Genomic DNA, 24,780 nt, shown 5'->3' with positions numbered 1-24,780 from the left:
GTGGAAAAAAATGTGATTAGACATAGAGATGTTTTTTTTTGCACGGGGGCCCCCCGATCTAAAAGCGCCCCGGGCCCCCCATCAGCTAAATCCGGCCCTGGCTACTCAACTAATGTTAGCAAAGGTCCATTTTGACAAGTTGAATATGTTTGCGGTCAGGTGAATATTTCATATGCAACCACGAAAATTACACAACCAGTAGCCTACGAGCACCGAAACACTTTTCAGGTCGTATGTAACACGACTTGGATTTTTGTCTGACACAAAGAAATAAAAAAGGAAAAAATGTATTGTGTTTCTTTGTAGTGTAGCTGTGCATAGGCGTAGCCAGGGGGGGGCGAAAGGGGCCACGGCCCCCCCCAAATTTTCCAAGTTTGGATTCTGAACTTGAGCCCTTTGTTGAAAATGTAATAAAATTTGTAGAAATTTGTAACGTTTTCCAAGACATCTGGCTATTAACACCTCCAAGGACTTGTTTTAGACACACAGAAAGACACCAATAAATTTTGCAAATCGTAAATCGCGCAAAATTTACGCGATTTACGTTTCTTTGTACTAATTTGTGAAAGCAATTTCAGAAAGGCTTACTCTGTTGGGTTTTTGTGTAGTTATTGAGTTTTTGTGTAGCTGAGTTTTTGGTGTTCTCTAATTTTAGCCGCAGTGTTTGCCCGTTGGTGTGTAAGAGCTACCTTTAATAAGTTAATAGCTGTTTATCTGCTAATAAATTTCATACAAATATTACCCTAAAAGTGTTTCTAGAAAGCGCTATAATCCATTATTTGAGTGTAATTTTTCAAAAATTTTCCGGGGGAGCATGCCCCCGGACCCCCCTAGATTACGCGTGCCTTCGGCACGCTCTAACCCCCACCACTTTCATTGCTTCCCTTGCTCAACCCACCAGGATACGCCACTGCACATCAAGTGGCGATGGCTTAAACCAAACACTTTGTTGTTCTCTTGGCCCCCCCCAAACCTTTGTTGTTCTCTTGGCCCCCAAACCTTTGTTGTTCTCTTGGCCCCCCCCAAACTTTAAACTTAAACCAAACACTTTGTTGTTATTTGGCCCCCCCCAAATTTTTTTCCTGGCTACGCCACTGTAGCTGTGTGGATCGTACATCAGAGAAGACGGCAAAGCGTTGGGGGTCTGGGGGCGACCAGCTCTTTGGATAATCACAAAAAATTGCTTTTTCCTAATGGAAATCTGTTTAAAGAGGCCCTAAAATGTAGCAATGAGGTTATTCTTCCAGAAGCCCTAGGTCCACTTTCAACACCCAGAAGGTCCGGATTCGGACCGCGGTCGGCCAGTTGAGTAGCCTTGCTATATATCCTCGTATTATAGATATTATTATTCTTTATGTATTATTTATTTATGTACCGGTAGCCTACTACACTTATGTATGACTATCATTGTGTAGCCTATATCCTTACATTACATCAAGCAGTCTGTTGTGACTTGTGGAATCTAAATAGTTATGGTGATATTTTATTCGTATTGTTCATGATTGTAGCCTACTTTGTACCGTAGTATTCTCGGTTCTCGCAACAGACAAAATAAAAGTTTTTTCTTTCTCTCTCCTATGATATTCAAACTGTAGCTTCTTGAATACGCCACGATGATTTGATGAGTTTAGGCAGTTGCATGAGTGTTTTTATGTTTTCACGACATTTCCAAAACATGTTATGTTGGATGACAACCTCTAATAACCTCTATTGTTGAGGGTAGCTTATTAGGATTTTTTCAAATTTAATTTGAGCCCTGGTTTTAGGATATGCTACAACTGGATATTCCTTAACCTCTCATTTTTATCTTGGCGTTGGTTGAGAGCTGTCTTAGATTTTTTCCTATTTGGCATGTTTGTGTTGTAGATCAGTGGTTTTCAACCAGGAAAGAATTGCTTTTCACTGATTTGAATATTCACTCTACTGCAGGGGTCACCAAACTTTTTTCTCTGAGGGTCGGATTGCTGCGAGATTAACAGCTGCGGGCCGGATGCAAAGTGCGAAAACATATACAAGTATTTAGAATCTCCATTGACTTGAGTTGAGCACAATAAATAACAAAGTCAGCGGTGGAATAGCAAAGTTGTGATGAAAATCGAAAGGTTGCTGAAAAAATTATCCCCTGCTGTGATACACTACAGGGCGTCATGCTTTTGAAAAAACATTACATCTTTCCAAAGTTGGCCTAAGCTGTCCCATTTGTGGTGGCCTAATGATGATGATGATGGCGTATGAGCGATCTTCCCAGGCTAGATTGGAGGGCAGGAAATCTTCAGCCACTCAGCAGTCTTGTCGTCCAGGACCCTCAGACCATGCGCACCGTGTGGAGGCCGGTGGGTTAGGCAGTGGTGGATGACATGGTCTGCGGTTTGTTCCGTGGCACCACACTCGCATTCTGATGAAGGAGCCAGGCCCCACTTGTGCATGTCCGAACGAAAGCGGCCGACGCCAGTTCGCAGGCAGTTAAGTCTGACCCACGCGAGCCTTGCGAGGGACATCCCTGGTGGACGGGGATCGGCGTCGGGTATGAAGTCACGGAGCGTGGAGGTGTGATTTTTCCACTTCGTGTTCCACATGTGGTTAGTCCATTGTGCCGCACTTAAACCAAGTTCTCCTGCGTTCTTAAGTAGTGGTTGTGCGGCAGGCACAAAGGGGCGTCTTGATTTCAGCTGCTGCTTTATAGGTGGTGGTCGTTTGAATGTTGCATGGAGGAGATGGTCGGGGTTCAGAGCGCGGCGAGCGAGAGAAATCGTGGCTCCTTTACGGCGTAGCTCAGCGGGTTGGAAGCCTGCTAGGATGGGTAGGCAGTCCGTTGGAGTGGGACGCAGGCATCCGGTCACAGTAGGCCTACGCAGTGCGTCGTTGATGGCGGTATCAATCTGGTGGGTGTGAGAACTACGACACCAGACCGGCGCGCAGTAGGCTACTCAGCGGTGGAATGAACAAGGGCTAGGGTCAGTGGCGTAGCTAGGGAATGTGCCGCCCGGGGCGGATTCAGATTTTGCCGCCCCTTCAAGAAAAAGCATGTGAAAATGAAATTTTTTTAATTAACCTAAAGTGGAATTATTGTATGTTTTGAACCAGTAGGCTAACGTAGCAAATAATTTTGAAATGGGGGAGTTTTAAGGGCCGGCGGGCGAAAGACGAAGACGACAAAGACGAAGACCAAGCGGTGGGGGGTCTGGGGGGCCTCCCCCAGAAAATTTTGAAAAATTACTTTGAATTTGGTGCATTCTGAGAGCATTTTCAACAAAAATGTGGGTATAAATCCCCTAGTATAAATATATCCTGTAAAATGGTGCTGTCCGGTGGCATAGCAAAAGGATAAGATCATGTTTTCTTGGGAATTTTTCGGTAACTTAATAAAGCTAAGTCTCTATGTTTTTTTGTTGCTAATTCCTGGCTGAGATATTTGAATGTTTGGTAGGCCCATTGGCAAAACTCGCTCTTTCAATGGAGTTTCGCTTAAAATTAGGCAAACTTTGTTTTAGAGACACAGAGGCTGAAAGCATCATTCTTAATATCGTGACGTCACATGCGTGCCAAAGGGGGGTTGTAACCCCCAAACCCCTCCTCCCTCTTGGCTACGCCACTGTTTTGAACGTTGCCATTCTGTTTGCTTTTATTTTCCGTGCACTTTTGCATTATCAAAAAAATCGTCCTGTCTAAAAGTGCCGCCCCCCAGACGTGCCGCCCCACCAGCCCCCCACCCCCTAGCTACGCCACTGGCTAGGGTAGCTGTACGAAGAGTTTTAGCACCAGCTCCCCAACCCGAACCTGCCAATCGCCTCAAAAATGCGACGCGTGTAGATAGTTTTTTGCGCAGTGACTTCAAGTGCCGGTGGTACGTGAGTGACCTGTCCAGGGTTATGCCGAGGTATGTAGGTTCGGCACAGTGATAAACAGCAATTAATGATAAACAGCAACGTCAGTCATTTACAAAAAGTTTGGTAACTTTTTTTCTTAACAGTTGTAGTGCAGCTGTTATTTCCGCAGCCAGCATGTGGCGGGCAGGGGCGCTGGAAGCGGGGGGGGGGGCAGGGGGGGCAATGGTGCCCTTTTGAAGTCATGTAAGCTACTGCACATTTTGCAGTATAACAATTTCTGCTATTCGCTTTTAGCCTAATTATAATCTTTCATTTTTGCCTCAAAATAATATTTAAAAATATGAGTATATCTATAGCACAAGTAAATAGAATTAAACTTGCAACAATGCTAAAATGATCACTTAGCGTTGTTGAAGTCTGGGCCTGGGCGACGTCTTACAATAGAATCGTTGCACCACGCAATAACTGCTTTATCGGGATTGTAATCCAGTACTGCGGGACCATCTAACGCAGTGGTTCCCAACCTTTTTTTGGCTGTTACCCTAATCTCCACCCTGAAGTGAGCCAATTACCCCCACGATCAATTTTCAAAAACAAAAATGTTTATTGCTATGTATTTCAAAGGGCTAACTATGACAATCAAAATGCAATACAATACTGAATACAAGATAACAATGCGTGGTAAACATTCAATGCGAAGGTCAGGCCTGGACTTCAGGCGCCAGCTTTGTGATCCTGGGCTTTGTGGTAGGCTACTGAGGACAATTATTGTGTCGCTTTCGACATCCTGGCGATTGCGCTTCTTTGTCTTCCTTCCCGAGACAGTTAGAAATCCTTGTTCACAGCGATACGTTGTTGAAAAAGATGTCAGGATATTTAATGCCCGTGTCGCTAATATTGGTGCGTCCTGGAGTCTGCTAAACTAGAAGGTTTCTAAGCCTTTCCCATTGAAATCAAGTTTCAACGCTTTGTTCATTCGGAGAGTGATAAATTCTTCTTTGGCCGAAAAGTCGTCATCATCCACCTGGCTGTCGTCACATGTGAAGGGCTCAGTGCACCATTGAAAACTAGCCGTGTTCAAATTCGGAAAGTAGTTGTCCATCTTCTTGGCTAGCTGGCCTAAGTGGTCAGCTATGTCCTTCTTCAACGCCGCTGTCAACTCAAGTCCATTGCCTCCGAGATACATGTCAAACGTCTAAAACTGTGCTTCTTCCAACTCGCTTGTTCCACAATTTAACCTTTGCGATAAATTCTGCTCCGGCTACTTTGGTGTCGATCACAGTTACATTCTTGCCTTGAATTAAAAGATTGCCTTTGTTCGATTCACCAAAGATATCAGCCAGGTAGCACAGCTGGGAAATCCACTGTTGGTTAGAGAAGTATTCAGTCAAGTCGGACTTCTTTTCTATCAGAAAAACATGGACAGCCTCACGAAGTTCGACCAGGCGGGTTATCCTTTGCCATGAGACAGCCATCGTACTTCTGTGTGGTACAGTAATACTTCGTATATTTCTCCCATCTTCTTGCACAGTTCCTTGTAAAGACGACTGTTCCATTCCTTCGCTTTTATAAAGTTTACAACCTCCGGTCTCGTTACCCGCCGAAAACAGGCAAATTACCCCCCGGGGGTAATTTACCCCCAGGTTGGGAAACACTGTTCTAACGACACTCACACGAGTGTCTCCAATGTGGCTGATTTTAAAGAAGTTCGCCACTCCCCTAGAATTCGTTTTAGCAACGAAAAACAACGTTCGACATGTGTTGACGATGACGGCAAGGTAATAAAATAAGTATTTCAATGATGTGAAGGACATTACTAAAAGAAGCATAATATTTGCAAAATATGATCAAAAAATGTTTTCCCCTCTGATGTCAACTAACCCATTTCTCCTTTTTAACAACGATTCAATGTCCGACAACATCGAATCGACATAAAAACGACAATATTGCCAGCCGATGTAAATTAGCACTTCGGATTAAGACTTTGTTAAAATAAACGTCTGAAATTACAAACAAGACTTACAGCACTGGTGATCGCAGATGGATATATTCCATCAATAACAAATATTCCCGCACAATGCAACAGTGGCGATTATGACGCGCTGATCTAATTTTGCGTCACTCTTTGACACTACATATTTTCATCAGTCAATCCACGATCATTCTATTGCGAAATTAAATAATTGGCTAGAAGAGACCGGCGGCCAAATTTGGCCGATTGAGGAGGTAGCACCGGCGGTCATTCAAGCACTACTTAGCGGCCATGGCCGCAGGCTGCTTTAAGGCTTGACAGTAGGTTACATCATTATACAACATGGCATGATGCCCTTCTTTGTATAAGCTACCGGACACTTGTAGGCTATCATTACTCAATACATAGTGAGCTGATAGATTAGCATTATCGCTATATCTTATCTCAAAGCTAAAAAATAAATTGGCCTTTTAGTAAACAAAAGTGCCCTTTTTTTGTAATCTTGCCCCCCCAGTCAAAAATCGTTCCGGCGCCCCTGGTGGCAGGCCGGATGAAATCATTTCGCGAGCCGTAGTTTGGTGACCCCTGCTCTACTGTATACTTTGGTAGCTACTTAAGCATGACAATTCTCTGTAAGACTCGATGACACTGCCAACCTACCAGAACATGTTCAAGTGAGTGAAGTGACTACCGTCCAATTTTGACTCTTCTAGCTTTCAGCAAGAGAGTTGATCCTACTTTGAACTTGGTTTGGTATTTATAGAAGAAAAAAAGAGTTTTGGTTTGGATGGGACTCGAACACACGTCACCCAAATGACTAACACCGCCTTAACCTTCCACAGCCTGCACCAAGCTGTGGACGACGAAACGTTGACTTAATTTACTTTATATCAGACATGCTTGCGTTTTTTTCTGTTTTTTCCTGCAACTTCTGATTGGTTGAAACGCTATTTCTGTGATTTCTGATTGGTCCAATGATTCATTGTCTTAAAGAACTTTTTATGTTTAAGTGCTTACTCTATACTTTAAGCTTTAGTTTCTTATATCTGTAACATTTCTCTTAACTTTTTATTTGTAGGCTATTAGCCATGCTACCTAATTAATATTACTGTATAAGAAAGGAAATAAAAAGTACTGAATAAGCAAAGAGAGGAATGAACAACATTGAAAAAAGTTGGTAGAAGCTCTTCGTTCTGTTGGATGTAGGCTACTGTTCTAAAGCGATTGCCTTCAACTTTTTTTTATATTTTGAAAGCATGAATGGCATAAGCCTAGGTTATAGGATGTGGACTATGACGTTTTAAAGCTAACCGGTTAATCAAAATAACTATAGAAGTACGAAGAAAACGTTGCAATAGCTCAAAGACCTTCAGTCCAGAAGTAATATGACAGATTTCTTGCAACTGATCGTGCAAAGACGTTAGTATTTTTACTTGACCTTCACAAGTAGAGTTATCTTAAATTCAAACAAATTTGTTAGCTATTATGTCTGGAGACTGCAAAAGGTTGTGGCACTTGACATTAATAAGGTTAATTAGCCCACAAGTACAACTACAGTGAATCTACGCTGTATGTTATTTATCTGCCTCATTGGCCCCTTTTAAAGTTTCGGTCATTGTGATCAGGCAATTAGATTTTTGACAAAATTTACTCATGAACCAGTGATTCCCATTATTTGAAGCAAGTCAAACTAGATTTGTCTACAAAAGTCGCTGCAGTGCAAACCATCAGACCCTAATTTATTCTTTAATAGTTGCTCTGTTTTGGACATCGTTTCTTGAAACCGGTTATCGCGCCAGATCGCTGATTCTCCAATCTAAAGGAATCCTATGTGACGTCACAAAAAATAAAGTGAAAAAAAGTGAAAAAACTAAGAAACACTGTTAAGAAACTAATTCGATGTCTACAGCTGCTGTCGACATTAATCTCTACAACAACGTACGTAGGTTTGCGTATATTTTAATAGCGACATAACAAAAAAAATCGGTGCGAGTCAGACAGCACATTAAATAACAATTTCATAAAATCTATGTAACATCAACATAATCGGATGCAGGAGCGCGCAAGGAATCGACAAGCTCACAAGTAATGTCACCAAGAGCAATAGCAGTGCAAGGAAGGACACAATGTTGGGGAATTACACGATTCACAAACAAAATGGTGGTACACACGAACTTGATACCCAGCTTCAAGGATTTGTTTAACTCTAGGACGATAAATTCTCCAATATTTTCGGTTAAATAACAAATTTAGTTGTTACAATCGTGAATTGTCGTCACGCAACACGTTCAAGGCAATAAACGTATATTCATCAAAAGAGGAATTTTTCAATATTTAATTAGAAATTTGTAAATAAATTTTCTGAAGGAAAATAGTCAAGATAACTTTTGTCTTTCTATGGAACAGAGAGATGTTGAATGGAAAGTTTTGGGGTTGAGCAAACTGGGCTGCTAGGATTGAAAACTTTATATATTGGCGAAGCAAACTCGCATTTTCACGAACAAACTCACATCTTCAACCACGGAAAATTGAAACACCCCACAAACATTGTTTATCGAAAACTGAACGTTGTACAACCGTAAAACATTCATTAGGGCAAGTTTTGAATGACATGTACGATGACTTTAGCTCGTTTCTCTGGAAAAGATACAGTGCAATCTCAATGGCTTCATAGTGTCATTGGGTATGTCACAATAGAGCGCCATTCGCCGTTCGGAAGCAGCAGCAACAACTGATCGCTGAGCTCAGCACGAGCATTTGCGCGCGTTGCGTCTATCTTTGCTGGCGCGGCTTTAGACGAAAGTGAATCGCTGAGCGGCCTCATGCGAAGCACGGAAAGTGATTCAAATACCGCTAGACGACGCAACGGAGTGTTCGTGTTGAAGTTTTTGAATTCTTGCCTTATCAACAACGTCCAACAAATTCTTGGCATCCATAGCAAGCACCTGATTCGCGGCCATTAAACCTAGAAATAAAAAGAGCAAATAAAGAACTTGTAGAAACATTTGCTTCATGACTCGCAATTCGGAGAAGTTTAATTGAGATAAGATAAAAATAATGCTTCATTACAATTAATTTAAATTGAAACGTCTTAGCAGACAACTGGGCAGCCCTCATAATTGAAAGTGGTAACCACGCCGGAAAGAAATAATTATTTTCCGAAATCATTAACTTGTAAATCAATACGTCACACTACAACCAAGCCGCAATGCAAAGATTTAATTAACGCAGGCAACCATTTGAGATTTTTTGATAAATTTTGAGGTTTGACTATTTTTGCTATTCAATTTTTGAGATTCAACAAGGTAAATCACTTCAAAAAACTACGCGTTAATGACTTACATTTCTTGTAATCGTTGACTTGAGTTGTTTTGACAAATTTTCTTACGAGCTTCATCTGGTTTATAATCTGGGAAAGATCCTTGTTTGTGGTTTTCTGAGCCATGTCGATCTCCCTGTGGAATTCCTCAGGGAGGGAAGACATTTCCTGGTCGAGACTTGTGCAAAGTTCTTTCAGCGACTTACCGATGTTCTGCAATGAAAGTGGGTTCATTTAAAACGGGTTGTTTGCAGCGGCCAAGTCAAAAAAGCCAACCGTTGAGTGGTGGTCGCATCAGAAGTGCTTGTAAACCTCCATACTTTTTACCGTAGATATCGAGCCAGTAACTTCTATACCGGCAAGAAATTCATTATGCCGCTACTACATCAGAAATAATCACGCTACCAGGTTATCAGCAATTACCTTGACAAAAGTGAAGATCTCGTCTGGCCCTGCATCCATGACGTCATGATTGGTCTGTAGCACCGACTTGACGAGGGTCATGATATCCCTGTAGACCAGGTCGCCTTCCCGGTCCAGTTTCATGGTCGGGGTCGGCTTCACTTCTTCAAACTTGACCTAAAACGATAAACATTTTAAAAACGAAGAAAAAAAGTTTTTCAGCTTTATACGACACTTAGCCGATAGAATAACGTGTTTCAACGCGTTTAAGACGTTACAAATTTGCATAAACAATCTGTTTACATACTCGTCTGATTGCGAGCTAGACTCAAGATATAAATGTTAAAAAAAATGTTAAAGTATACCTTAGGAGGTGCTGGGGCGATTGCTTCTTGTTGGGTGGGTGGGCGTCGGGAGGGTTTAGGGGGAGCTGGCTCTACAGGTCCCCTCGCCTTCTTGACATCATCTGCGCTATAATAAGGATGCTCGGCGTCTACCTCTTCTGGAGCTCCTTCGATGAGCGACTTCTCAACCTGCTGCAAATGAGGAAAAGTCCAGGTCACACAAACGTTTACGTCACGATTTCGTTACAACCCAAGCAACAAATCAACCATTTTTACATTGATTCAACGTCTGCAGACGTTGAATCAATGTAAGAACGGTTGATTTGCTGTCTCTTGATTGACGCAGATAATTATCCGGCACCAGTGCAGGCAAACTAAGAAATAACTTCAAAATTAGACAAACCCATTAAAATCTGAAGCCATTAGCCTTTAATTGCCGATAAGCGGACGAAGGATCAATCATACGCTACCGCTGACACTACTCTGAATCGATTGAAATCTTCGACACTAAAAATAATCGTCATCTAAGCGGTGATTAAATCATTGTTACGTCACGGCAGGGCGATCTCATCGGAAACGTGTGCAAGAGTGTTTCAAAAAATTCAACCAACCTTCTCTTGTTGTTTGATCCATTCGTCATCTTTGTGAGCTTGCTCTTTCTGTTCAGCGATCTTCCTCTGTAGTTCTGCTTCTTCAAACTGATGTCTTTGTAATTCGAGGTGCGCTTCGTGATTTTGAAGCTCCTAGAGACGAGAGAGCATCTTGTATGCGCCGATTACGTCATAATTAATTAGTCGCTAATCAATCAAATGTTTTGATTTGAGTAAACTTTTGTTTTAACATTATGACGCACGATGAGAGTTTGTCCATGACGTGATCAATTGTTGGAATAGAATGAAGTGAAAAGCGCGACATGGAAATTTTTTAAGAGCCACAAGCCAAAGCAGATGACATTGTGACGCGATTATTGCTAATAACTTCGCTTTTAATCATGGTCGGTTTTTAATAGCATTTTTTTTGTCAAATGATATGAATGTTGTAATTCAAAGTAAAATAAAAGTATCAACTCACCTCTGGGCTCATAACTCGAAATGGGTTCTTTGGGGGAATACCCGGCACCCTTGCTGCTTGGGGTGGGTACATGCCGGGCTGTGCAGTGGGAGCATAAAGGGGGGCACTAGTCTGCGGGGGATATCCCTTAGTGTTGGGAAAACCAGGTCTACTGGGCTGAAAACGAAAAAAATATATTATATCAGTTAATACTAGTAAATAAACATCTGTTGATACTTTGACATTAGATTAGAAGCTATGCATGAAAAGTTTGGGGTATTGAATGGAAAACGTTGATATGAAACGGTTGCTGAAGTGCAATTTAAAGATAAAATGTTTTGTTCATTTACCCGCTTTTTGGCGACTCGGCCTCCGCGACCGATTTTAAGCACACGGGACAAAAGCACTTCGGGCTCATCGTCAAAATTGGCGGGCGTATGAGCACAAACGGCCGGGGAAATTGCGTGGAGAGTGCCGTTGTTATGATTCTTGTTTCTGCTTCCAGTAAAATTTTCAGATTCGCTTGACGAATTGTTCAAAGAGAGGTTAACTTCGCTGAGAAGCCTCAGGGTTTCGTTTAACTTTTCCATGTCGCTTTCGTTTGTGGGAACAATTACTCCAACTGACATTTTCATGTTTTTACAGCAACACCGTTATTTTAACTGTCCTAAACGAGTGACAAAAGCAAAAAACCGATCCTGAAACACCAAGTTTGACAGTGAATCTAAATGAGTAGAAGTTTGTAGCTTCAGGATTATCTAGCATTGTAATGAAGAAAATTCACAAGTATTGTTTTCGTCGCTTAATCCATCTGTCTGCCTGCCTTCTTGTTAGTTCTCTTAGGCTGCTGTGTAACAAGAATAAACTTCTGAAACTGAGGTATATTTTCAATCATATAATAAACCATTGCAAGAAATGGAAGATCCCTGCAGAAGGTTATTCCAAGGACCGAACTCCTTTCAGAATATCGCACAGAGTAACAAAATCTTAGCGAAAGTCTTGCAAAAAAAACTTCGGAAAAAAACTGTTCGTTTTCACTTCGTCCTAACAAGCTACAGTGCCTACACTGAATCTATGCTTGTCACTGGAAACGTTTGACTGTATAACCAAAACAAACGTATCGGTCTGTCTAGAATATTTAGTCAATTGTTTTGTGACACAAGATTACTTGTTTCGTGTACTCAGCCACCATTGTCTCATTACTTCCACACCAAAAGTCGTCAAGTTTTACTGCTGGCTAACTTGGCATCTTATCACAACGTTTAAACCGCAAATAACTCATCAAAGCCCTTATATACCAGTGGAAAATGTCTTACTGTGACGCAACAGGCCATATACGAAGACAGCAATTGAGACGAGTATCTTGCTAACATGCCAATACCCGAAATAATGATCTAGCAAAACGTATGTTAATGCACATGCAGCGATGGCATGCAAAGTAACTCACGAATTGCCACCAGGTTTAGCACATAAACAGTATTAATAGTTTGCACGCGAAGCTCCCATCTGCTTGGTGCGAGGTTCGTTTAACATAATTGCGAAATTTTGTGAGGTAGAAAAGCAGTTTTTTTGACATTTGACAAATCACCCAACGCGGCACGAGACGACCAAAGTTAAACGCGAACCATGACAACTACATCGTAAACAAACTTGCATTTAAGTTTGGGGACTCAATTGGTTCTGAAGCCACTTTTAATCTCACGTCGATAGTGATAATAAAATCGGCAGACCAAAAGCTGGTGGTCAGCCATTTTTTAATCCTTGTCTAGTCATAGCAATTGACTAATAATGAAATGGAAACATATCTGCTCAAGACGTCTTGATATCTTTGAAATCGAACAACATATTCAAATTCGCGACATACACTAGGCCAGCAAAAACTGGCGATACTTTGGTGTTGAAGACTCGTGCATCCTGTTAAACGATGTTAAACATCCTGTCTAAAAGAAGTTTTTACAGAGTAGAATCAGAGAAATGAGATGGTTACTCGTATAACGATAAAACGATATCGAGTGTAACTTTGAATGCTGCTTTGTCCCTTTTGCCCAAACGTAGAAAGACATCACAACTTGGGGTGAAACTGGTGGGAGAAGTTACATGCAAGAAGAAATGTGCGAGCAGAAGTTACACTATGCCGACTTCGGTAACCAATGGTGTATCTGTGGTTAAAGTCAAACTACAGAATATGGTTTCTGAGCTTAAAGAACTGATGCACGGCCTTTCTCTACAGTTGCTTGCATAAAATCTGTCACTATTTATTTCAATGCAAAAAAATAAAACATTACGCAAAGTGGTGAAGTTGTTGAAGATGTAATGTCTTACACTACTTTACATATAATGTTCCACTTGAAAAGTCAATCAACATCGCGCGAATATTAAGCTCTCAAGAGGCTCGAAACGTTGCAGCAACAACAATAGGCGTGTTAAAGGCACTCGAGACGTTTTCTGAGAGTCGGAGTTCGACGATATCAGAAGTAAAAAATTAATTATTAAAAAATTGAATTGGCAACCCTTGACAAAACAATGCATGTACTTGTGAAAGCATTAACTGGTGCACATTATGTTCAGCTCTCGTGCGAAAGTAAGATGGTTGGCACACGGCACTTTAAAGATGAAATCACATTCTCAAAGAAATATTATCTACGATTGTATGCACCGGTGGTGCATTAGATAATTGTAAAATGATGTAGCAAACAACAAGAATCGTTTCTCATATGAAAACCAAAAATCTTTGTTCTGAACCCCGCACGAAGGTCGAACTCCGAAGTTCTCCTTGTTTTCATTATGACGTAATCATATCACATGTTATAGCCTAGCTGTTTTTTTGATTTCGACCAATATGTCAAAATAAAGGTAAAACACTTCAATAAAAATATTATCATACTGAGCTCAGGAGCGGCTGATACAGAAATTAAAAATTCAAATGTAAGAATTAAGAAGCGCAAGATGAGGACGCAGCAGGTTGCAGCAATGCTGCAGAGTGTCATGATTGCGCGAAAAAATTGAAATGACCTTTGTCACAAAACCCCAGCGTGGTGGTATAATGACCAAAGCGTGTGGAATTGAGTACGACAATAACCAGCTAAAAGCGAGCCCGATGCGAAGTATAGAGCTCGTTCCAAGAACCCAAAAGCAGTTCGAGATTTCACGTTTGGAATGAAGAGTGGTTATATAGCAAACCGTGCAGGTGCTCTGTCATGAATCGCAGCGATTATGAACCCAAAGGACCGACTGACTGTTGCTCAGCAAACAATTGAAAAGCCACTGACTAGTAGGAGGCTTTTGTAACATAGATGAAGTTTTGAAACAGAAAGAACCTACAATGCCTCGATGCTTTAAAATTTGTAGAATTTACAATTTCCATGGTAAAATTACAAAACGCAAACGATAAACCTTCTTTGTCGCTTTGTGATGTAACGAAGTTTCGCAAACAATTTTAGAACATGACAAACCACCATCAGCTTCATGGAAAGCAACAAAAACGTCGAAATTCGTGCCAACAGCTGTTTCACTCCAAGAGGTTTCACTTTTCGAAATGCCAACAAAACAGTTGAAAACAAGTGCATTTAGCACGACAAAGTTACGTCGGAATGATGTGACGAGACATTTCCTTCGTGCAATGAACACAAGTCAGTTTTTTCGAAAACAGATAGCGTGAGGCGAATGTATTACTGCATTGTGACTAATAGATGTGCAATCGTTTCCAATTACCTCTCTTCTTCCTTGCGATCACAGCAAGGGATAATTAGTATCACAATTAGCAACATTTAACCAGGAATGTCACCATAATTATTGAATAGTGGTTGAGTTATGAACATTGGTGATGGAAAGTTTGAGCTTCGATTTGCCCACGGAACCTTCAACAGGTTGCAGGGTGATTTGTATTGTTATGCAATCAAAATGCTCGCTTCAGCAAATACGCAAACCGCTTCTGTGAAAATGTTAAAAGGAAAATAATTTGGAAAGCAATTTCCGATCATCTGACAGTTGATAATCCCAGAAGCATGTTGCAACTTCCAAAGTTCAGTTTGTGAAAGAATTTCTTTATCAAAATGACAATGTCATTTGTGCTGAATCACCCTCAACCATGCCGAAGAAACCCGTTGTGACTACTGTACAAAATCAAAAAAAGCTTTCTTATCATGACGACTACAGGTAGCTGTGTCCCGAACAACTACAGTAGCTCGTACGTTTTTTCCTTACAAGGTTTTATTGGCAATAGGCAAAAAAATCCTCCTTGGTAGATATCCTCAGACCGGATACTATTCAATAAATGTGGGGGATATTTACCAGGGTGATTCTTTTCCGGAAAAAATATACTTCGGGTTGGATTTTTATCGAAAAGCTAAAACGTACGCAAGACTGCACTTGCTTAAATAGCAAGGCACATATCTGTGGTTGGCATGGTCAGAAACTTCTTTAGAAACCCACGGTGGGTCATGTGCCCAAATGTTACCAGTGGTTGAGAGGTTCATTTGGGTGTGAGAGTGCAACCGCGTCCTTCGCAGTTCACCTGGTTCGACATTGCGATAAATGGGTGCATGGCATTTGATAAAGAACTAACACTCTATGTAGCAAAATTGTAGCAGAATTTGAGATATTGTCGTGCACGAAGAATCAATATATCAACCGTTACGTGACATGTACCTGTGTATATGCTTCAATCACATCGAAAAACTGCATTTGTATGTAAATTAAGTTGGACACTACCACGTACAAGTGATATTTACGAATTTATTTTACGACAAAAAGAGCTCGCACCAGGTTTACAATCCTTCGCAGATGTATAGAAATCAAACGTAGTAGTAGGCTGATGGGAAAACACAAGTAATCCGAGCAATGCCTCCGCATTGTGATGTTGCAACGTGATGTCATCTGTCAATTTGCTGCCAACCAGCTCGACTGGAACTTGAAAACTTGATGAAAACTTGCATGTGAGGTGAGATTTGCACGCAAATTTGTTGGCTTTAAATATTTTAAAGCAATGAAGTTGTTGAATCTTTGTTGTATTCATAAACTTGCATATTGAGTGAAAATATTGGACAACAATATCCACTTGAAAGAAAACATGGATGGAAACCAAAAAAGCCAGCCCAAGTAGCATGATGGATGTTATGGTTGCTTTGGCAAGGTTGTTCCAAGATCTAACGTTCATACAACATTTCCAGACGTTGCACAACTGTTAAGTATCGCTCCTTCTGGCCAAGATCGATCGTAGTATTCAAAATATCAAACAAATCATCGGTCAATCTGATTTTCATGGAAGAAAGAAACCGAGTACAAGCAAAATGTGTTCCAAGAAGCGACTATCTCAAGGGCGTGAGTGTTGACTTGACCGGAAAAAAATCTCCTTTTTGGGATATAATTACCCAAAATCATTTTACTATTGTTTACGCCTGACCAGTGAAGGATTCAGAAGAGGTGGTCCTCTAAAACATGAAATATCCGAATTCACGACTATCACAATTCTTTGTGCAGTGGCCGCAAATAGTAAGTTTTTAGGTCGACTATACCGTTTTGTCGATGTACCCATATTTTTAAAAATAATTCTACAATGTAATATACCTGCTCATTAGTTTTCACTTTCCTACTCATTTTAGTCTTTTGATGATCAAAAGCAAAAACTTATTGTAGATCCACTAGTACTAGAAAATGACTGAAATCTCCTCTAACTTTACCACTTGAATCCGCCCTTACGCCTAACCAGCTTGGAAAAAATGGAATTAATCGGCTTGGAGCTGCAAAAAAGTTGGTGCATTAACCTAGGCAATGTGACCAGCAAATTGATTGAATCGTTTTGGCACAGATGGCGATATTTGACAGAACATTAATTGAAAATCTCACGATTATTAAACAAAGCCGTCCAGACCGACCAAATACAGAAAGATCAACCTAAGAAAAAAAGACACGACTATTGAAACAAGAACATCTCTACAGGTCGCCAACGGTACTATACCGTGGGCATTTGACGTAGGGAAATCTCAAAAATAGCAAATGAAAACTTCAACATTTGCCAAACCAGCGAGCAATCCAACAAATTAACCTGAGGTTCTGTAAAATATTGCAATTGGAATTTTATTTCTTGAAAATTCTTCTGGGTCCATTGGCCAAAAGCACTAATTTAATTAGAAAAAGTTGAGACATTGCATGAACACAATGATGCATAATATCTGGTCAGCTGCTAAACCTAGTCAGAAAATCAGTTACTTTCTACGTTGGTTCTACGTCTGCAGATGTGACATTTATAAAACCAGGTCTGCTTCGGCAACTGAGAACGGATTTATACCAGTTCAGAGTAAACAGAACTAGCACATTCCACTTAGAGATTTTCAGGTAATCATGAAACTTCAAAGAAAATAATCTAATGTGAAAAGGGGCTTTAAAACTGATATTTTTGGAAAATTACTGCATAAAGTTTTTCTTTTGAAGTCTTACTCTTCATTCTAAACTGTTCTCTTTAAACATAACATTTTTCAACTGAAGGTTTTTAGAACTTTAAGGACATTTTCCTGGACTTTCCAATAAAGGTTTGCTGCGTTATTGCTACATCTATTTATATTAATGTCGATTGTCGATACAAGTATATCTATTCGTGTGCTTAGTGTAACTGTTGTGTATCGTTAAACCTGCATACACGCAAGGATTTAGTTCATTGCAATTCCTCCTAAGAGATAGCCACTGGAGATGTCAACCGCACCGCATGCGCGATAATGTCATCTTTGCGACCACAAAATGTGTACAAATGAATGGATACGCAGAGAAGTCACACACTGGGTATCAATAGAATCGAATATTGACTTATCGTTCTGTATTGGGGTGTTGTTTAGTTATTGTATCAAGCAAGCTCGTATCTTTTTCGTCCAGAACATATTAATGACAAAACATAAAATTATGAGTCTCCTACAAGTCAGCAGTTGTGAACTGAGCATAATTATGGCAGTTGAGCAAGTGTCGACTGAGCTAGCAACATATTAGAAAGTAGCTGAAGTTGGCATATGATGAAGCTAAGAAAGTAAATATTGAGCAAGTACAAGCTCAGCATGTCACAAATCAGCAACAGTAGGCCAACAAGCAATGATCAAGCAAGTCTGAACTGAGCAAGCAAATCTGATTCGTTGACTTGGCAGTGGCTGAAATGTACTTGCTGAGTTGTCACGTGTCGAGTGGTCTGACGACCTAAATTATGTAACAGAAAAAGGCAAAGTTTGTTGGGAAAAATGTGGATGGAAAAACTTCTGCTTTTAAGAATATCGAACCAATCGAAAAAAACGTTTAGAGCACCATCGCTATCGATGAACAGGGCTTTGTTACGTAACAATTCACACGCGACCGTACCGTAGTATGAACGATCAATAACAATCATGATGAGAAAGGATGCTATGACCGAAATTGGAGACTTCTGGATTTAAGAATAAGCGTTAAACTTAGTTTCGGATTGGGACAACCAAAAAGTAGCTTGCAAACGATTTATTCGTGTTAGGTCGAAACACCACATTGGTATAAGGATAGCAATAGCGTGCTCTTATATAATTTCGTTACTAAAGAAATGCTAGGCACGTCACACAAGAGAAACTATCACGAACGAGCGATGGGGAAAGGGGTTGTGGGTTTCATCAACTAAGTCTAAATTACTCCTTTATTCGAGTCGTATTAAACGGAAAAGCAACACATCGAAGTAGATCTTGTGGTTATTTCCGTATGTCTCAGATTTAGCGCGTGTTTAACAGCGAAAGAAAGTTGAAGTCAAGAATCGGACACGTTTGTGACGTCACACAACACACCGCGCATCATTAACTGAAGAATTGACAAAGAGGAAGTTCCTATATCAAGTTTCACATCAAGGAGGGAGTTTCTATACATATTCTTGTGTTTCCATATATATTTTTTCATAATCGTTCAAATTGCAAAACAAAAAGAGACGGGTTCGGATATCATAAAACTTTTTGTGTCGTTTTCGCGTTGTCAACACTTTGAGAAATTCACCAAGTTCTAAACTAACTAAAGCTCTATTACTCTAAGTTGAAGGGGCGATCACAAAACATACTTTAATCTCAACTTGGATTTTTTGAAAAAAATGAGGTTAAAGGTTTGAAAGTCTGCAGCACACCATGTGTCTCATGATATTCGTTTGAAAAAAATCGAAATAGTTTAGAAAATAGTTTTTACTAAGGGACCTGTATAAGTATATGCTATAAACCAGGGGTCACCAACCTTTTTTGCATGCGGGCCACTTTGGCACTAAGGAGAGCTGTGGCGGGCCGCACTAATAAAATGTTAGGTAGGTTGACTCTTATGCTAGAAAATAACGCATTTCGTACCCAGTATGCAGCGTTACATGTTGTTCATATTTATGTTAGAATACCGTAGCAACAAAATTAATCGAACAACGCTATTGCCAGGCCAAGCTCCTTTTACAACACTATTGACTTTTTTAACAATGCCTAATAAACGAGGCCACTTGTTTTGTGCACTTATAGCGAGGAGAGCGGTTTCATCAGAATATTCATCGCCAAGCAAGAGTGGTGTTGTTACTTCGCTTCGCAAAAGATATCTTGCAATTAACAGTTTCAGTAAACAAAGAAATGTTTGACACATCGCAATACAGGCAACAATAGTGACCTGCAAACATATCAGCGAAAAATATGCTCCAATAACAGGGAAAAAGAAACCAGGTACCATCTTCTCTCGTGTTGTCGCTATGTCAGGGCATCCGTTGGTTAACCACTGCCTGGCGTCGTCATCGATGGAAACTAGGCCTTCCATACCATGAGGAGGTCTGTATAGCCGGCAATCCTTGATAATGTGTGCTGCCGTCTGCATTTCACCACACTCACAAGCAGCAGTCTCTGCCGACGAAAGCAAGTACCTCCACGTGGCCGCCCCCGCAAGTACCGACTTTGGGAAACTAAACTTGCTACAACTGTCGCTATAAAGTTATGCGGAAGAACAATCATCAGAATGGCACCCCCAGACTAAGCACAGCGCCCTTGTCAGGGCGAACAGCACCAGCTGTTGTAGGTCAAGGAGTGACCATTCTGCAACTAAATGTTGAAGGCACCACCAACGCTAAACTAGACATCATCACACCAGGTACAATGAAACCAACGCTTGCGGAAATCACCAAAAAATCGTAATTTATGAACAGTCTTCCCTCTAAAAAAGCAATGAGTTGGTTTTTCATCCTTTTTGTGAGAGTCTATAAAACCGTCTTTCTTTTATTATAGACAACTGTCACTTGCGGTGCTCATCAGCGTGGTAAGAATTTGTTGATTAACAACATTTTGCAGTACTTGCTTCGGCAGTACATATACTATAATCGAAACGATACAGATTAGCATGGTTCCTGCGCAAGGATGACACGCAAAATCGTGAAGCGTTCCATATTTCTTAAAAAAAAAAAACATTTTGCAGTACTAAGCAAAATATTGTCATAATACAATCAGAAAAAGTCTTTAAATTTATATTTAATATTTTGCCAATTCATTATAAATTGAGTTGGCACATCGACCTATTTTGCCAACAAAAACTTGTATAAAGAGAACACTGTTCGTGAAACACAATAACGGTGAAACGCACACTAGTGTTTACATGACATTTGCAAACTTAAAGAAAGCAACCCTATGCTCACAGAAATTCGAAAACAGACGTTTTAATCAACCACTTGGACAGTGTGGCTGGACATCGCATTGGAATAACTTTAAGCAACCCCCACCTAGAACTATAGTCTGATTGGTCGGTCGGTGGAATCGTATGCAATGTAAAAATATGCTTCCAGGAAAGTATTCTTTGCCTTTGTGCTCTTTAACTCCCTCAAGAAAAGTATTTTTGGTTATACTTGTACGCTGATACCTTCCGCGGGCCGCAGCGATACAGCGTGGCGGGCCGCCATTTGGTGACCCCTGCTATAAACGAAACGTCTTTTTCAATATCATTCAAAAAGAGGTCGAAGCAAGTTTTGGTTTCGAAGCACGTTTTGTGATCGGGTTCCCGATATGAAACGCAAGTTTACCTTGGGAGGGGGTTCCCCGTGTCCGGAACCACTTTCATACTTTTCTATCTCCGCTTGTTGTTGTTTGACGTCGTTCGATATGTATCTAAACAGAGAAGAAAAGTTTTCATAAAAATTTTTACACGTTCTTTTACCGCTGACGAGTCCTGGTTTTCAGAATGGCACATCATCCAGGAAATCAATCCTTTTTTACATCGATTCAGCATCTGCAGACATTAAATCAATTTAAAAAAACGAATTGATTTGCCGGCTAGGGTGCTGGTCTTGATAGCATGGAAAACTACTTTGATAAAAGAAAATAGGTATGTTCAAGCGACACAAGCCTGATACACAAGCCGATTACAACGACTTTTTATTGAAATTGAATGATAACATTTCAAAACTAATAAGACATAAAAATAAGTTAGTCTTATATTACACAACTTAGACTTGACATACGTGGGAACTGAACCAGAGCCTCCAAGACAGCAAAGTCCGTCATTTTTAATGTTAATCAAACGACGGATTTGCAATCTAAGCTATTTATTTCTAGAACCAAGAAGATAAAAAGCAGAGTAAGATACCACAGTGTGAGGCAATAAAAAAAGTCAAACAACTTCTCATACTACACTTCACAAGGCGGTGTTACAAAAACAAACACCACAGTTGATACGTTTTGATACCACATTAGAAGTTATAGTGACCTGCGTGATGACACTTGCAAACAATTGATGTGTTTATTTCAAGACATGCTTCTTGGTAAGGCTGCGTATTGTTACAGCGGCTGGTAAGATAGGCTTCCCATAAAAGGAAAGACTACTATTTATAACGGATTTATTTCTGGGCCAATTGAATCTAGTACAAACGCATTGAAGCGTTTTAATTATCACCGTCTAGATTCCACCAAACGAGCGTTAACCAGTGTAGGTTTACGTTACATGACTGATATCAAACGTAAAATCAGCAAATTTAAAAAGACCACAGCCCACTTAACATCTTTAAAAAACCTTGAGACACAAAAGGCCTATACGCAGTCGCAGCACCTCCAATTTTTAATGTAAACCACTGTCTGACCATGTAGTAAGCGAAGAGTTCACTTCAACAAGTCACGCAAGGCGCGGGTGTTTATAGTGATTATGACGTCACGAGTACCAATCAATGCAGTCAAACATCAAAAACGTTTTGAAGATCATACTTTTACATAAAAAGAATACGTTGAATGTGTAGAAAATGTAACTAGGCTTGCATGAAGAGAAGGGTGGAATACCAAAGAAAAACGAAAAATAACTTATATACATAAAAGTAAAATGTTAAAATTAAATATATTGTAATAAAAAGAAACAGAATAGTTTATTGTAAACAAATATTATAAAAAAAATATTCTTTTCTTGTGAATTTTGATTAATTAAGAAAAACCACTTCAAAACAAAAAATTTCCAGTTCGTTTTTCGGATTCCGTTTTTCCGGCCATAAAACGCGTGTGTTTGTTTCCTTGTACGTAGAAGAACAATTAAGCGTCGTTGATTTATCTTGAGCCTATTTACAGCCTTGACAAATTGCAGTTGCTGGCTTTTGTTGTTGACAAATCGCCTTTAACTTTCCACTATTTAACTGTGGGGAAAGTACAAAGGCATTTTATACAGGTTCATTGTGGAGTTGATTGTGCGTGTAAATTACAATGCACAAACATCCCAGAAAGCAAAATCCGTCATTTTTACATTGATTCAACGTCTCCAGACGTTGAATCAATGTAAAAATGACGGATTTTGCTGTATGGGATGGTGTCAGGTCTGAGTCCCACAACGCTTTGCCTATTTTGTCCCGTACAAGACGCGATGCGCCACACTTGTTTCTCTCGCTACACAAGGTAACATTAACAAAAAAGAGACAAGCAAAATAACTTTCAACAGGGTCATAGCCATTGGTAGCCCAATCAATTAAACAAGCTTCATTATATAGGAAGTCAGTAAACAGCATATCACTTCAAAAAGCTTCACAACGACGGTTTGAAAAAAGTGCAAAAATAGACATAACTCAAGATTTTTGTATTGATATCAAATAATTTAATCTAACCAGGGAATGGCAGAACGCCAAAGTAAGTTTCATTACGTGAGTTTCGATGATTTTCTATTGTAGTTAGTCATTAGCTCCGTGATGTATATTAAAGATGACAAAATATGAAAGCTAATTGGTAAGACGATTTCATTAGAGTATGACCTCTAATCCGACGCTCGAAAGGCACGGGTATGGCATAGCGCAAAAGCATGCGGCTGTGCTTTTGGTAAGACACATGGCTAAGATTGCTAAGAATGGACATTGGACAAGAAGATTGGCTTCCTTGCCTTCCTGTTCCTAAATCTTTAACTACCGGGGGAAGCTTGGGTATTACAAAATTACAACGTGAGAATTCGGCTTAACAAATTAAGATACCGATACAAAACTAATAAAAATATCAAAATTACCCGGAACCTCGAAGAAAACCTTCACTGTCATTTTCTTCTCTCATCCTGACCACCCCTGGCTGTGGAATATCGCACTGGCAGTATCCGTTCTCCTCTATCAGTGATGCGTGACCGGCTGGTCTGTATAAAGCGTTGACCACAGTCTGAGGAAGAATGGCATCATCTTTTTCAACGTTTTGTTCTTGTTCTTTTGCTCCTGATGAGACTGTGCGAAACACGGGGCGTAAAGGGGGTGAATTAATCCTGAAATTAGGTCTGGATGGGGCATTTAAAGGTGGTGGATAAGCTGGTCTTATTTCCGGCTCAGGGGAATCGAAAGTTACAGTTTCATAGCCCGACATGTCCAGTCGTCGGTTTGTTGGCTCCGAAGTCCTTTCATTGATAGCGATATCTGAAGCGCCAGTGCTCCTTCTCGAATCACAATTGTCACCCGTGCTCCCTAAGCTTGGGCGTGAGTCGTTCTTCTGTTGAAACGAACCAGCTGGTGAAGCATACGACACTAGGGGATGGTTGCCTAATGTTTCGGGTCGGTGAAAGACGTCACTGGCAGTTGAGTCGTTTTTAGACGTCGTCACGTCATCAGACGCAATCGTGACGTCAATGTGATCGTTAGAGTAATGTTCGGATACTGAAGGGACATCTGACGAAATCGAGTCTTTAGAAGTGGTTCTCGATACCTTACGTTTTGTGTCTAATAGCTTTTTCTTGAACTTTCCCACGAAAGCAGCTGCTTTTGCATCAAAACTAGCTTTGCGGCCAAGTTTCCTATGGCTTGGTGGAGTCCTCGACATCTCATGTTGGTCGACTGACGAAGTCATGCCCGGACAATTTTTACCGTAATTTGCTACTCTCGAAAAGCTGCTAGATATATAGAAGCCATCTCCTGTATACCGAGTGGTACTGCCATTTGCACAAGAATCATTAGAAAATTGTTTGTTTAAAGGCTTCTTCGTTTTCGGCCAGTTATCCATTCTGTCAGTTAAAGAATCTAAGAACTCGTCTACTGTCGACACATTGAAAACACTCGAATTCTCAGAAACTTTTGAATTTAATCTTTCATTTCTGCACTGGACCGGTTCTTCAGACCTGAACTGAGCATCAACAATCGACGTATTACCTTCTGGATCAGTATACAAATCATATTCTCCGGTCATACAAGCTGCTTGTTGATCGGATTGTTGCGTAATGGAGTCTTGTACTGCTGATTCAGACTTGATAACATTGCTTTCCGGATGCTTACGTGTTTTCTTAACGACAGAGTACAGCGGTCTCGCTATCGAGGTCTTCTGATTTGAAAAATGCTGATCAGGCCCATCTTGTTCATGACAAGAACTTGTGGACATTGTTCCCCTTTCGTTTTTGTCACAAGCAAGTTCGGTTGCAACGGGATCTTGCAAAGGCGCTGCGGTGTCCACA

At 40.4% G+C, this 24,780-nt stretch overlaps 1 protein-coding gene and 1 non-coding gene across 3 annotated transcripts in view; one reads left to right on the top strand and one right to left on the bottom strand.

The window, feature by feature from the left end:
• Positions 1 to 7,738: 7,738 nt before the first annotated feature.
• The window catches only part of LOC145788257 (focal adhesion kinase 1-like), a 77,161-nt gene continuing 60,119 nt past the window's right edge, over positions 7,739 to 24,780 (bottom strand). For both annotated transcript variants that reach the window (XM_082600036.1, XM_082600037.1), the window contains 7 exons: positions 20,924 to 21,008; positions 10,936 to 11,091; positions 10,476 to 10,607; positions 9,886 to 10,056; positions 9,542 to 9,697; positions 9,142 to 9,331; positions 7,739 to 8,764 (listed from right to left, as the gene is read on the bottom strand). In XM_082600036.1, coding sequence (XP_082456162.1) covers positions 8,643 to 8,764; positions 9,142 to 9,331; positions 9,542 to 9,697; positions 9,886 to 10,056; positions 10,476 to 10,607; positions 10,936 to 11,091; positions 20,924 to 21,008 — 1,012 coding nt within the window. In that variant the 3' untranslated portion in view covers positions 7,739 to 8,642. The remainder of the gene's footprint in view (positions 8,765 to 9,141; positions 9,332 to 9,541; positions 9,698 to 9,885; positions 10,057 to 10,475; positions 10,608 to 10,935; positions 11,092 to 20,923; positions 21,009 to 24,780) is intronic.
• LOC145765742 (U6 spliceosomal RNA) lies at positions 20,201 to 20,302 on the top strand. Its single transcript, XR_014288622.1, has one exon. It is a non-coding gene; the product is annotated as a U6 spliceosomal RNA (small nuclear RNA).

The sequence above is a fragment of the Aplidium turbinatum genome, chromosome 2, assembly GCF_918807975.1.
Source record: "Aplidium turbinatum chromosome 2, kaAplTurb1.1, whole genome shotgun sequence".
Lineage (NCBI taxonomy): Eukaryota > Metazoa > Chordata > Ascidiacea > Aplousobranchia > Polyclinidae > Aplidium > Aplidium turbinatum.
Note: the sequence above shows the minus strand (reverse complement) of the source record. Positions and strands in the feature narration are given on the sequence as shown.